The sequence below is a fragment of the Nuphar pumila genome, chromosome 14, assembly GCF_984573655.1.
Source record: "Nuphar pumila chromosome 14, dmNupPumi1.hap1.1, whole genome shotgun sequence".
In the NCBI taxonomy this organism is placed as follows: Eukaryota; Viridiplantae; Streptophyta; class Magnoliopsida; order Nymphaeales; family Nymphaeaceae; genus Nuphar; species Nuphar pumila.
This window is the reverse complement of record NC_143262.1, coordinates 117365-131583: the sequence shown is the minus strand read 5'-3', so window position 1 is coordinate 131583 and position 14219 is coordinate 117365. Positions and strand designations below refer to the sequence as shown.

The 14219-nt window shown below is 39.3% G+C and overlaps 1 protein-coding gene and 1 pseudogene across 2 annotated transcripts; one reads left to right on the top strand and one right to left on the bottom strand.

The window, feature by feature from the left end:
• The first annotated feature begins 1112 nt into the window (after positions 1-1112).
• LOC149815994 (F-box protein At1g10780-like) lies at positions 1113-3927 on the top strand (annotated as a pseudogene). Its single transcript, XR_016427746.1, has 3 exons — positions 1113-2259; positions 2750-3030; positions 3198-3927. The product of XR_016427746.1 is annotated as an F-box protein At1g10780-like (transcript).
• LOC149815993 (transmembrane emp24 domain-containing protein p24delta3-like) lies at positions 3491-13222 on the bottom strand. The gene is made up of 4 exons (XM_089987989.1): positions 12944-13222; positions 6900-7109; positions 4013-4089; positions 3491-3926 (listed from the first exon to the last, which is right to left on the bottom strand). The coding sequence occupies exons 1-4, from the start codon at positions 13142-13144 to the stop codon at positions 3782-3784; spliced, it is 633 nt and encodes a 210-aa protein (XP_089844115.1). The 5' UTR covers positions 13145-13222; the 3' UTR covers positions 3491-3781.
• Between the last annotated feature and the right edge of the window lie 997 nt (positions 13223-14219).

Below are 14219 nucleotides of genomic sequence, written 5' to 3'. Positions count from 1 at the left end.
AAAAAGTTAGGTAACTTGGGTCATTAGACCAGTGTCCTTTCTAGCCTTTCTTTCTTGGTTTTGGATGAGATATTTGTTGTTGTTTTTTCATTCTTGTTCAATATAGTGGTGGATGTGGGAGCGAGCGAGTGCATATTTCATTGGTCAAACCGGCGTTGTGGCCGAGGAAAGAAAGCTCTGGGCATTTTGGATATTTAGTCCAAGCGGATGACTCACATGAAAATTGAAGTGTTTGATATGAACCACAACTTGGTAATTTTTTGCCTGGCTGGTGTTTAAGACTTAAGAGGAGATTTTGGACCCCACTAGGGATGCACAAGCTCGGCTGGTGAAGGAAAAGCTTTAATTGAAAAATGTTATTTTGAAAGAGAGGCAAACAATGAGATTTTAACTCACGTCTCTTCAAAAGAAGACAAATGAGTTGCCCACTAAAGTAAAACACATATTTGCGTTAAGAATGTGAACAAAATATATAGATATATAAATCTATTTTTTTATATAACTATATTAACCAAGCTTAATCGAGCTTACCGGACTGCCAGTTGAAGCTCGGCTCATTTATGTGTTCCGAGCCTGAAACCTTATTCAAGCTTGGCTCATTTAATTTTTAAACGAGTTCGAGAAGAGCTTAAATGAGTAGAGCCCGAGACTAGCCCCAACTAGCTTGACTCGTTGTGCATCCCTAAACCCCACCATCCACTTCATTTCGTTTATTATTTGTATGCTACACTTGCGGATAGAGGTAAAAGTTAAAAACTCTATCTCAAATTTGCCGCCCTTGTCAGTCCAAAACGCTCAACTCCAACCCTAACTTTTGTTGAAACTTTATGTTCATTCAAACATTTGAAAAATACCAGACAGTTGGTGCTGCCAAACGGTCGAAAATTAGATTTTTTTTGGGGCGATCGAAGGAACACTTCCTTTTATATTTATATATTTTTATCCGTTAGGTTGTGTATGTTCTCTCCTGTTTGAAATTTCAAGAGCGTGCCCTACGTTTCATATACGCGCCAACTCACTCTCTCTCTCTCTCGACGCTTCGGTGTTCAGTGCGCAATCTTTCCCCGAAGAGTAGAATAAAGCAAAAGAGGAAACGAGAATTCCAACCCTTCTCAATCTCTGCAAGCATCCTTCATTTGGATTTTCGGTTTTGCTCGATAAAAATCAAATCCACATTTCCGGCTAGTTCCCCTCCTTCATCCTGGAACCTGCAAGTCGGATCCCAAAAAACAAAAACAAAAAAACGAAGCTTTTGGTGGCCATTGAGCGGTTTCAATCGAATTTGCTTGGGCATGAAGGGTTGCTAGGGTTTCTAAGTTGACGATCCTAACAGTACAAAACCCCTAACATATACCCCCCATCGCAATCCCTTCCTTTCTTTTCATATCCTTCTTAATCGAAGAAGCGCTCTGGTGCATCTATTCCGCTTCCTTCTCTTCGGTGTAGCTTCCTTGGTAGTTTCAACATTCTTCTTCTTCTTTTCCCTTATTCTTTTTCTACGTTTTTTGTTAGGCTTGGTTCCCGAGGGATCTGGGAGATGGATGTATTACCGGATGAGCTGATCCAGCACATCCACTCGTTCATCCAAAATGCACGAGATGTAGCATCTTGTACTTGCGTCTCTAAACGCTGGAAGAAGTCAATCCCATTTATACGAAGCCTCTATTTTCCGAGGAATTCTTTCGACAATTATCAGTCGGATGCGATCGTCGGAAGGATGATATTGTCAAGTTTCGCATTGGAAGAGTTGGTTATCTTTTGCCCTTTCTCTATCGACAACTTGAGCTCTTGGCTAGGTAGGAGCCCTGGTCTGAGGCGCCTCGAGCTTCGGGTGGATAATTTGGGAGAGAAGAGGTCCGAGAAATCCCCTCAGTTGGATTGCATAAGCCAAGTGAGCGGGCTGGAAACCTTGAAATTGTGGGGCGTTCTCCTCACGGATCCACCACGCTGGTGCACGCTTCGGAGATTGCACACCCTGGAAATAGTTGGTACTCGTCTCACCAACTCCTCTCTGTCCGATCTCCTTCGCTCGTGTCCAAATTTGGTTAACTTGGCATTGCTTGGTTGCGATGGGATTAGGTCCGTCTCTTTAGAGTTACAACAGCTAGAGGAATGCAGATTGGATTTTTATGGTCTGGGTGATTGCTCGGTTTCCGTCAATGCTCCGAAGCTTCGTTCCTTCGAGATTCAAGGAGCCGACCGGATTCGACTTCATCACAATCCGGCACTTGACACGCCTTTCCATCTCAAACAGCGCAGGTTATTTTTCTACACCGCCTCCTTCCTTTTTTTTTTTTTTGAATGTATATTGCTTTAAAGGAAAGAAAAGATTACTGGTCCTTCTTCTAGTTTGTAGTTTCTACAGAAACTGTATGTAACCATGAGCCCCTTCTTCTGATCATGCTTGCTTAGCTGTCATTTTACGCAAATCTACACAATTGGAAAATACTTTCCCACATTAGCAGGCGTCGTCCCGAGATAAGATAGGGCTGTTGGATTGATTTCCCCGTAGTCGTACTGGAACTGTCAGAAAGTGAAAAACTTTAATCTAATTCGACGACATGGGAGATTCACAGCAACTTCCCTGTTCACCGGACTCGTACCTCACTTCATAGGCCTGTTTCATCCTCGCTGCTTCGTGCCAGAAAAACCAACTGCCGTGATATAATAGCTTCCTTTATTCAAGGAATGCGTACACCCATTAGCTTTTTAGTAACTCTCACACGATGGCCTCTCTACAACGCAACAGGTAAAATCCACAAGGTAGAGTGCGGGAAACTGATGGCTCTGGAGTTCCTATCCGTGAGAGGAGTGCAGTGGTGTTGGGATGCTATAACCTCGGTTCTTCGCTCTGCAACCGAGGTGAAGCGTTTGGTTATGAAAATTGAATTCAGCGGCGACTCTGATCGCTTGCAACCATTTCCAGAGGTCGACTTGGTCGAATTCTTCAATGCACATCAAAAACTTGCTAAATTTGAGATCCATGGGGCCATGTTCGCTGCCTTGTGCCAGAAGAATAGCTTAAGAAAGGTGAGTAAAACTTTCTTTCCAAAAAAGAAAAGAAAAGAAAGGTGAGTAAAACTTTCTTTCCAAAAAAGAAAAGAAAAGAAAGGTGAGTAAAGCATGCATTGTGTCAATCTCGTTTTAAATTTTCTCAATTGTTGTTGGAAGATGCCTAACATGCAAGCATTTTGCAGCTAGATTCAGCATTTTCAATCCCTTGCCTTGAAGAGGTTCTTATCACCGTGAGATCTCCTCTAAATGCCGAACAGAAGATGAGTACTTTTGAATCTCTGGTCAAGCATAGCAGAAGACTTAGAAGGATGGTGATTAGGGTTTCTCAGATGAAGAACTGCAACGAGAGTGCTGATGAATTCTTTGAGGAGATTTGCAAGTTCAAGAACCGGAATCGAAAAGTCAAGATTGAATAACAATAATAAACTTTTGCAGAATCCATATTTTCATGTCATTGGTCATGCGGTGGCGCATCTGTTCTATGTTTCTGTTTCATTTTTTCCAAAAACGATATAAATGAACAATTTGAAAATGGCATTTGTTTTACATGCACGTAGCCGTAACTACTAACTTGTTTCTTGGCATCACAGATATGCCAACAACAGATAACCTATTCAAAGAGGCATCCGCAGGATGTTGTCTAGACATTACAGAAAAGTCCCACTCAAAGAGAGGATGAAACTAAGGTCAGCTTTATAACTCAAAGATGTATCAATAACAATGGATTATCAAAGTAGGAATTCAGATCATTTTATCAAGCTTCTTCTCAAATAAGCTTCTTCTTCTGAAAGTACCGCTTTAGATGCCACAATTGCAAAACTGAGACCCCTAAACAAACACCCAGTGACATGATGCTAAACCATGCAACTCGTGCATTCGTCCTCTCACTCACTTCCCTCATTTCTGCTTCCCTGCATTCATTGGATCATTAACATGAAATTTAGCAAAATAGAATAGTGAAAAATGTATCCCATGATTTCGAGCCAGCAGAGTTCACCTGCCCTTGAGATACAAAAGATTCTCATGAATAGCTTCCACTTGCCCTTCCAATTTCCTTAGCTCCAGTTCAACACCCTACCACGTTGACAAGACTGATCATTATCCAGGTATGAGCATATCAAACATAAATCCTTTGAATAAGATTATTTTCTGGGTCATGCACAACGGCATAAGAGCAGACAGACGTGCCACTTGGGTTTGTCTTGGCAATGGTTCTGCACAAACCAAAGTTGTTTACATACAAAGTACATTATATAAAATGATTGAAACGTGCATGTGTATTTATGTAATCATGGATGTGGATAAGGACGTAAGATGATATAGATTTGAGAAAAATTTTAAGTGGGAAAGTAATAGGAAAAGTAGAGGTAGAAAAGAATCCATCCAAATCAAGAGAAAAATTTTGAAAAGAAATTTAAAAAAAAATGATTTTTTGATAAGAAAAATTCCTCCACCGGTGGAGGAATTGTTCATATCAAAAAATTTCTGGGTTAGGGCAAAGTTCTCATTTCTCTTCCTATGGTGGGACTCAACTGCAACGCCATCCTCCACCTTCGTCCTCTACCTTTGTTTCCAGCTCTTTCTCTCTCTCTCTTTGGTGGCTGGCTGGTTGATCCACCTCTGTTTCTTGTTTCTCTCCAAAAGAGAGTGAAAAGAGCAGGGATTCTCTGCTGGGTCAGATTGGATTGTGGGTATCAACACACATCAGCATGCATCCTTGCTCTCCGCAGTTTCTGTTGGAAACACGACCATCCTAACTGTGAGTGCGCTTTTGGTGCAGCACTAATGGCATATTGCTTCATTTTCCCCCATTTTCAATTGTGGATTTTATGAATGGCAGTTTGTATGTGGGTAGAGGCACGTTACTATTTTAACAAATCTTACATTACTAAAAAACTTAGCCCATACAGCAAATCTATTGTGCCTGGAACATAGAGCGCATATTCTACCTATACTCGGAACGAATGATCACCAGTCTTTTTTAAATAGACTTATGCTGCCCGTTGGAGCCTCCCCCCAACGTCTTGAAGGTGCAAGCATCATTCTATGGTTAGATGATATTTTCATGTCACTCTTGTAGCTTTGTTTTCTTATTCTGGCAGGGGTCTGCCCAACCCAGCTTGCTTATAAAAAAAATGGTGGTATGTAGCTTCTTGGGATTCTTTTTTTTTTGTTCTTTTCTTATGAGAATGTTGTTAATTAGACAAACATGCATGTAGTTGGGGAATGCTGTGTCCTGAGATATGATTGGTATTCTCTCTTACATTTTTTCTTTGGTTTTTCTGGGTTTTGTTCTTGTTGTGCTGTTTTATTTGTTCTGTTTCGTTCTTATTGGAGAGAGAAAGTTTCCAATCTTATTTTTCTTGCTACACACAAACAAGGGGAAAAAATTCTCATACTTTTCCAGCCCCTTTTTCTCATGCTACACAAACAAGTGAAAAATTTTCATTTCGAAAACTGATCATATCAAAACTTCTCATAGGCAAAATTTTCTTTTCCGACCAGATTTTTTCTTGCTTCCAAACGTGCCTTAGGACAGGAGACGTGTTCACACTAACAATCACATAAATAATTACGAAAAACTATAAAATGAAAATAATAATTAGCAAATAGCAAGCAACAATACAATAAAGTAAATGTCGCAATAAAATAACTAAATAAAGCCAAAAACATACAGATGCATCCTCTACCATAGACAGCTAGAGAATAAATCAGCTACTTCGCTTTTATAGGCCCCTAAATGCCTTGCAAATCAAGGTCCACTGATTTACTCCATTCTTGGCATGCCCAAACCCCATTCCTTCCACCAGGCACACTATACCTGCTCCAGGCTTGAACAAGGCAGACCATAAGGTGCAGTCAGTCCCCTATGTAACCATCATGTGATGTGGTCCAACAGTCTGTCCAAATCCACCTCACCTAGCTTCAGGCCAATAATCTGACCTGGCCAGGTCTGGCAAAAGGGAAAAGGAGAGGAATATAGCCCTGCTTGAGTTACAAACCCAGCAACCAATATCTCCAAGCTTAGGGCCCTTGAGATACAAGTTTCACGTGATGTGGCCCCATGGTCCATCCTACCCAGCTCAGGCCAATAATCGGACCTGGCCAGGTGTGGCAAAGGGAAGGAGAGGACTATAGCCTCACTAGAGTTACAAACCCAGCAACCAATATTTCCAAGCTTAGTGCCATTGAGATAAATGCTTGAAAGATCTTGAATTGAAAAGAGGGGGTTCGGATTTGGACCTGCCACCTTTATTGTGCAAGCCAAGGCCCTATTATGAATATACGCTTTTCGAAAAATAACATGATTCAACAAGCTTTATTAAGCTTTAACAAGCCTATGTTCAAGCTCGGCCCTTATAAATAAGCTATCCTAAAAAGGGCTTGAGCTTGGTTTGTTTATTAAACAAATCTAATCAAGCCCGGGCTTCTTGGAAACAGCTTGAATTGTCATGCAGCCATAGGTTTGGGGAACCCTCCATCCCTGCCTCATGATTCTTTTTATTGTGTATGTTTAATAAGAAAAGGCACTTTTGTTTATCATGTCTGAATCGGTCAACCATAGTTGACCAAGTAGGACAGTTAAAATGTTCAGAGCATGTTCATGTGGGATGGTAGACGCAATGAGTATGTGGGAATATGAAGATGCAATGATACAGGCATGGGGGGGGGGGGGGGGCATATGAAAAGCAAACTTTTTTTCTATACAGAAGGTTCAGCTCAAATCATAGTTGTTCCAACAAAAAATGTACACGGTGTGCATCTGAATTTTGTGCACACCTATGTGAGCACAAATTCTAGCAGGATACAAACCTTGAATAATGCAGGGATGAGCAATGCATAAATAAATCCAGATTAGAGAAACTAATGTTCACGTATTTTACCTCAATCTTCTCTTTTCTCGCAACTGATTCCCAATCCTTTGCTGCAATGCCAATTTTCCAGTCAATGTTGACATTTGCTCCTAAGCCACCATGGTTTCCTTCCAACCAAAAACATGCTAGGTAGTTACCAGCCTCATTTGTTGTAAATGCAAATTGACCAGATGTCACATTTTCCTTGTGATGGAGTATATTTGCATAAGGTGATGTTACCTGAAAAGCAAATAGATAAGCAACAAGACCAATTGAGTTTAAGATAAAGTTTATTAATTTCTGTGGATTTCTGTCAAAAAATGTGACCTCACATGGGACCAACCAAAGTACAAGACATACCATGGTTTTAGAAATGACAGAAGGTACAATGCATCCTGACATAATCTGTAATTTTAGTTCATACTTCACACTAACCAAATAGTAATCTTGAAATCGTATAGATTCATGTAGTCCTGATTTGCAATTTTTTCTAGAACATGCATCAATAGCAAACAAAGATCGCATTACATCGGTAACCACATGGAATCAGCATCTAATATATTGTAACAACTTCTATACCAACAGCAACAAGAAGACTCTAGTTTAAACCATTTCAGCTGTTGGGTATGCCTTGAAGAGAACTTACTTGGCTGGCATCATCTCAATTGTCCCAAGCAGCAGGATAAATGAGGATACATGCTTCTAACACTGACAACGATCGACCCCACTGAGGAGGAGTGGGAGATTTTATGGCAGAAGAAGGGCAAGGGGGCGGAGGTAGGGACAGGCAACAGTGGTACAGGTTGTGCACCAACTCGTGGTGGACCTGGTAGTACTAGCAAGGGAATGAAGGGAGGAGATAGGGGATTTACGAGCCCGACGTTGGATTGATACCTATTTCACACCTAGGACAATTGGTGGATTCCAACAAGATGTACATTTTGTCATGGCCACCAAGCAAATGATTGAACAAGCAGATCTCGCAGTTGGACATTTTATTATGAGACTTCCACACCATTGAACGCTGCAAACTCGTATCATTTTCAGGGTATGGCTGATGCATAACCAATATAGGAGCTAGTTATAAGATGCCCTCCTATCATGCATTGAGGGGCATGATTTTGAAGCAAATTGTTGCAGAAGTGAATCAGTAGTGTGGTGAGTTAAGAGAGTCTTGAAAGACTACAGGTTGCACTATTATGGCAGATGGGTGGACGAACAAGCGATAACGAAATCTAGTAAATTTTTTGGTTTCTTGCCCTAAAGGTGTTATGTTTTTTAAATCCATTATATTTAATAGACAAAAGATGACAGAGGAGTTGCTTGTGATTTTTAAAAATATGGATGATGTTAAGCCCGAAAATGTGGTCCAATTCATTAATGATAATGCAACAAACTTCAAAGTTGTTGGATTAATGTTGCAAGCGGAATATAAATGATTTGTTTGGTGTCCATGCACAACACATTGCATTGATCTCATGCTTGAAGATATTGGTGATATCGAGGTCATTTTTGAGTGCATTAAAATGTACAAAAAAGTAAAAAAATTCATTTACAATCATTCGGTCATCCTAAACTTAATGAGGAGGCTTACTAAGGGAGTTGAGTTGATACACCATGCATTAACAGGTTTGATATGAATGTTTTGACTGTATAGAGTCTTGTCATTCATCAAAGTGAATTAAAGCAAATGTTTGCTTAAGATAAGTGGTTTGTAATGAAGATTGCGCAAAAACCTATTGGGGTTGAGATAGTAGAGATAGTCTTCTCTATGGAGTTTTGAAAGAGGTGTATGTTTTTGAAAATGACAATAACACTCGTGAAAGTGTTAAGGAGAGTGGACAGTGATGAGGCTCCAATTATGCCCTACTTGTATGATGATATGGATAGGGCAAAAAAGCAAAATAGAGAAAATTTCAACAAGAAAAAATATTATATGCCAGTTTGGAGGGTGATTAACAAGAGATTGGCTCACCAAACTACATCAAGACATTCATGTTGTTGCCTCTTACTTCAATCCTGCCATCAAAATTCCCCCCACATTCGTATATGATAGGGAAGTACAAATAGGCACCCTGAACTCCATTGAGAAACTTAATGTAGATCATAGTCTCCAGAGACAAATTCATGTGGATTTAACCAAGTATGAACAGAATGAGGGGGACTTTGGATGAAGGAACACAATCCAATTGTGTAGCTCATTGCTGCTAGGTATGCATTTGAAATTCAATGTTATTATATTTAATTATAGATTTTTGTGTTGCAAGGATTTTCTCATGATATTTTTTTTTTGTCGGTTCAAATCAATGGTGGAATAGGTTTGATGGAGATGCTCCTTCATTATCTTGGTTTGCACAACGTATATTGAGTCAGAGATGCAGCGTGAGTGGATGCGAGATAAATTGAATTTTTTTTTATGCATCCACACAAAGAAAAGAAATAGATTGAAGCACTCTCGATTAAATGATCTTGTATTTATCGCCTACAACATGAGATTGAAGCAAAGCTAACATTAAGATATATGTTAGTCGATCTACCTTAATACAACTTGTATTCGAATATATATATATATATATATATATATATATATATATATATATATATATATATATATATGAATGTTGCAGACAAATACAAAGAAAATTGAGAAGAAGCCAGAGGAGTAGCTACGATCCCATCAATAATGACAACCTCAATATATTGGATGAGTGGGTAGAAGAAGAGCTTGGTGTCTTGGATGATGATGAGGATTGGAGGAAACTCGAAGCTGAGATGGAGGCTCAGGTGGATGATGACAATAATTACGCTGACAAAGAGATGAATGTGGATAAAGGAGGAGGAGAAGAAGACAACTCAGAAAAAGAAGATCCATCATTTGAACATTGATTTTGTTATGATATATAGATTATGATGCTTCTTTTGTTTTGTTATGTAATATATAACTTTGATATCAAACATTCATGCTTGTGAGTTGTGACTTGTTAAATGTTTGTTAGGAATGCTATTAGTATAGTATCCAATGTTCACATTCTATTAATTTTTTTTTGGAGATTTTTTTCTATTTTTGTAATTTTTCAGATTTTTATTCAAGTTTTTTCCCAAATCTTATGATACGGTACGATACCCCCATATCTCAGGCTCATGTGATATGGGTTCCAATAGTGTAATTACAACATTGAGTAGAAGCATGGTATTGTTAATGGTGTTGAAGAAGTCAAAAATGGTGCTCAAGAAGATGATGATGATGATGATGGCAATGGTGACAATGCTGATGATAGTAGCGGTAGTCATAATGATGGCATGTAAAGAGATTATAGTAATATTGATGGTGATGACAAATGGTGAATGCTTTCAAGATAATATGGAGGAAGAAAATATGATGGTGGTGGTGGTGGTGGTGGTGGTGGTGGCAGTGGTGGCAATGATGGCTGATGAAATTTGATGATGTTGAAATTAAAGATCTAATAAAAGCGCCCTATATTTGGGAAAATAAAACCCAATAATGCAATTATGTTTTATATACAATTAAAAAAGAAGTGTTCTTGCTAATGACACTACCATGAAGTTCTCACAATTATCCGGGTGCAAAAGATTGGTCACATATTTAACATCCTCTATCAGTTGTGTGTGTTACCAACATCCTACATTCATCTACTCTGTTTCCCTTTCTTATTATCATTTGGGATTTTTTGCAATTGTAAAATGTTATTCTCAAACTCCCTAAGGCAATGTCTAGATGTAATTATTTGCATATGTTTATTTAAGACAACTTAAACCTTGTTTAGATGTTTTATTCGACTTTTCTTCTTTTATTTATGTTTCTAGTAGTTTCACCTTTTGTTGAGGCCCTCATTGCACACAGACAACTCTCACTCTTCTTTCCCTCTCCTACTTCCTTCCTTTCGGTAACAATGCCACCTTATGATTTCCTCTTCTCCTTTTAGTGACCCATCACCCACTCTTACCCTCTTCCTTTCCAGCAACCCCATCGCACTCTCCTCTCCTATTCCCCTTCTTCCAACAACTCCTCTCCCATCCTCTTCCCCTTCTTTTGGCAACCTACTACTCTCTTTGCTGCCTCTCTCCTCTTCTCTTCTCTTCTCCTTTCTTTTGGTGACGTCATCTTTCAACTCCATCACACTCTCCTCTTCCTTTAGCAACCGCCTTGTCCTTCTCTTCCCCTTATCCCAACAACCTCATTTCATGATCTTCTTCTTTCAGCTATACCATTAGGCCATTACCCTCTTCTCTCCTATTCCCTTCTTTTAGTGACCCCATCATCCTCTCCTCTCTTTTTTCTCTTCTGTCCACGGATAGATCCATCCATCAATTGGTCATCATCTCTTGATCTCACCTTTGTTTTTGGTTTTCTTTGGTATGTTTGTGAATCTTTTCAACAGTTCTTTCCTTCTTTCTTGGGTTTCTCAGTGCCTTCATTCTCCTTTTGTTATTTGCATAGCAAGAACAATACAGGTGTTACAGTTTGGAAGTTGGGGCAACAAAGGTGTCCAGAACCCAGCTATATATTTGAGAAAAAACCCACTAGGAGGTATCAGTTAACAACTTAACATCCAAACACCATTATTGTCAAAATTTGTTTTGAACAATTTTCCATCGAAACAACAATAACTCTATTGTATTCCTGCTTGTGAATATCACACAATGTTATTTTATTATTTCAAGATAATAGACAGAATACATCTAAACAGGTGACCATATCTTTATTTGCACTGCATGACATTGACGTCTTATTATCATACTTTACATAGTTCTATGGCATTAAGGCCCTGTTTGGAAACTAGGGGCTGGGATAGGAGTTAATGCATTTGGCAAGAACTTGGTCAAACTACCTTGTGGTGGTCGTTTGGGAACTGGTAGCTGGGATGGGTGTTTATGCATTTGGGATGGGAAGTGAGGTCCTCTCACCTTTGTATTTACACTAAAGAATGGAATCCATAGCTACCACCCTCCAAGAGGTGGTAGCTGCTAAAAGCAGGATTTGGCAGTTCTCACTTCCTCAAATGGCACTTCCTATCCCAGCTACTAGTTTCCAAACAGGGCCTAATATCTTTTACTTATCTTTTGCTTATGGCTTTCAAATTTTCAATTATAGACATTATTTAAAATAATATAATTAAATGTGTATTTTTTTACTTTACTATTCATAAAACTAAATGGCCCAGTGATGGAGAAACTTCAGGAAGCAGGAGGCTAACTGCATTAAGATGTATTGAAGTCATTATTTATGGAATCTTACAAGCAATATCTTATGCCAAAAAAATAAAGAATATAGCTGAAAAATCTAAAGTCAAATGCCAAAAGGGCAAAAAGAATATAATTCGGTTAGAAATTGAGGACAGTTTAGTTTCCAACTTTCCATTTTGACTGTAATAACTAAAAATGTATTTATTTTATTTGATGATATTATGCTTTTACCGTGAATCAGGGGATCAAAACCCAGTGCAGGATAATCACCCTGATGGAAGAATACCAAGGTTAAATACATTATTTCTCCAATCTGAAGAAAAGATAACGTTTGCTGATTTTATATTTTGCTCCACAAGCAGACTTAGCATGACTCTGAAAAGAAAGTAGCCCATGATCTTCTTCATGACCTCTGAAATCTCTGTCTCCCTCACTCTCTACAAAGAATGCAACTGACGAGTCACAATTTCGTACTGTAACAGGGAGCAACCTCTAAAGCAATGACACCAAAATATTCTGGAGACTTAACGGCCACCGAAGATCAGATTTGCCCGTTGCATAGAAAAAGACTAAAAAGCTGAAAATAAATAAGACCATCGACAAACGGATTTCCACAACAGGCCAATTAAAAGAACAATATCCCAATAAAATGGAACAAAACTCCCTCCACGAGGTTACGGGGAGAGAGTGAAGGGGGGTGAGGTTGAAACCAAGAATCAACTTACTGGTCATAGAGAAACGGACATCGTAAAAGTGAGATCTAAAATGAATCAGAAGGAAATATCACCACAACCAAATCCAGTTTCTTACAAAATCCACAAACATACAAAGATCAAAAGGACGGCAGAGAGGGGAAAACAGAAGCACACCTTGACCGATATTAATTGGGTATTATGATCTTTTTCATCCGAGACGAGAGCGTAATCGGCCAAGACGACGACGTTGGTCTGGATCTCCTCTGATATGCACTTGGTTCCGGTGGGAGGAAGGTTCAGCCAAATGCCTTGCACGCATCCAAGTCCCAGCCCCCAAACAAAAACCAAAAGGATGCCCAAATTCATCATCGTCATCTCTCTCTCTCTCCGCAGAGCTGGTTTGTATTGTGTCAGCCCCTCACGGAACCCTTAGATCCCTTTCTCCCTCTTCCCCCTTGCTTCTTTCAACAGCCCTCATTCGTCAACGTTATAAGCGTCTAGGTGATGCCGGCGCCCGACGGTGATGGTAGAAAGGAGCAAAAAACGAGTCGGATCGTTCCACGGCGTGCCGTTAGTACCGTACCATCTAGTGAGAACTAAGAATCGTCGTTTTTTTTCCACAAGGGTTTTGCCATGTCACAAAGATTCGTGAATACAAAGACACATAACCCAAGTTCCACTCACGGGTTAAAAAAAACTTCGCAAAATAGGACACGAGAACATGGAATTTTTTTTATTTTGTATCAATAAAACTATTTATTTGACATTTTAATAGTAAAAAATGTATTTTTTATTAAAAAAATAAAAAGGTATTAAAATGCTATTAAATATATTAAAATAATAATTGTATGTGCTAATGTGTCTAAGTGGGTCCGCGCATGTCACTAGGGACACCCACCCAAAATAGCTGTCGCTGTGACGTGAGGGTTCTGCCGTTGCTAGCTTGGGGCAACTTTAGTTTTGGTTTGTCACCTGACATGGGATGACCAGAACAGAACCCATACGAGATATACTTAAACACAAGATTGAAGTTGTTCTTGTTTTGTTTTTTTTGAAATGCAAGCTGGGGTTAGGCAGACCCCTACCAGTTATACAACTATATCATTGGGTTTTGAACCTGCAACGTCCCAACAAAAGGTGACGTGCACTAGCTGCTCCTACCAGCCAGAAGGGAGCCCTTGTTGGTGGGTATACTCTCTTGTGCGTGCAGTTGGTGCTGAAAAGATTTTTCCCTTAATCTGGCCTCAAAAAAAAAAATTTAGTTGCCGATGTTTGTAATTCTCCCTGATCATATTCACAAGGCTCCATCCATGAAGCGGAGGATCATACATGATCAAATTGTTGGCATCATACTATATAGCGTGAAACCCTATGCGAAAGATGTATTTAATCAATTAGACCCCATAGATAGTACAACATCATTCATTTAGTGGGAAACACACTTAGTTCG

Bases quoted from the DNA above. Each gene is read 5' to 3' on its own strand.
- LOC149815993 (XM_089987989.1), bottom strand. From the start codon at position 13,144: ATGACGATGATGAATTTGGGCATCCTTTTGGTTTTTGTTTGGGGGCTG. The intron at 4,090-6,899 runs GTAAAATACGTG...TCAACGTGGTAG, and splicing joins CGAGAAAAGAGAAGATTGAG to GGTGTTGAACTGGAGCTAAG. The intron at 3,927-4,012 runs GTGAACTCTGCT...CAATGAATGCAG, and splicing joins CTTTTGTATCTCAAGGGCAG to GGAAGCAGAAATGAGGGAAG.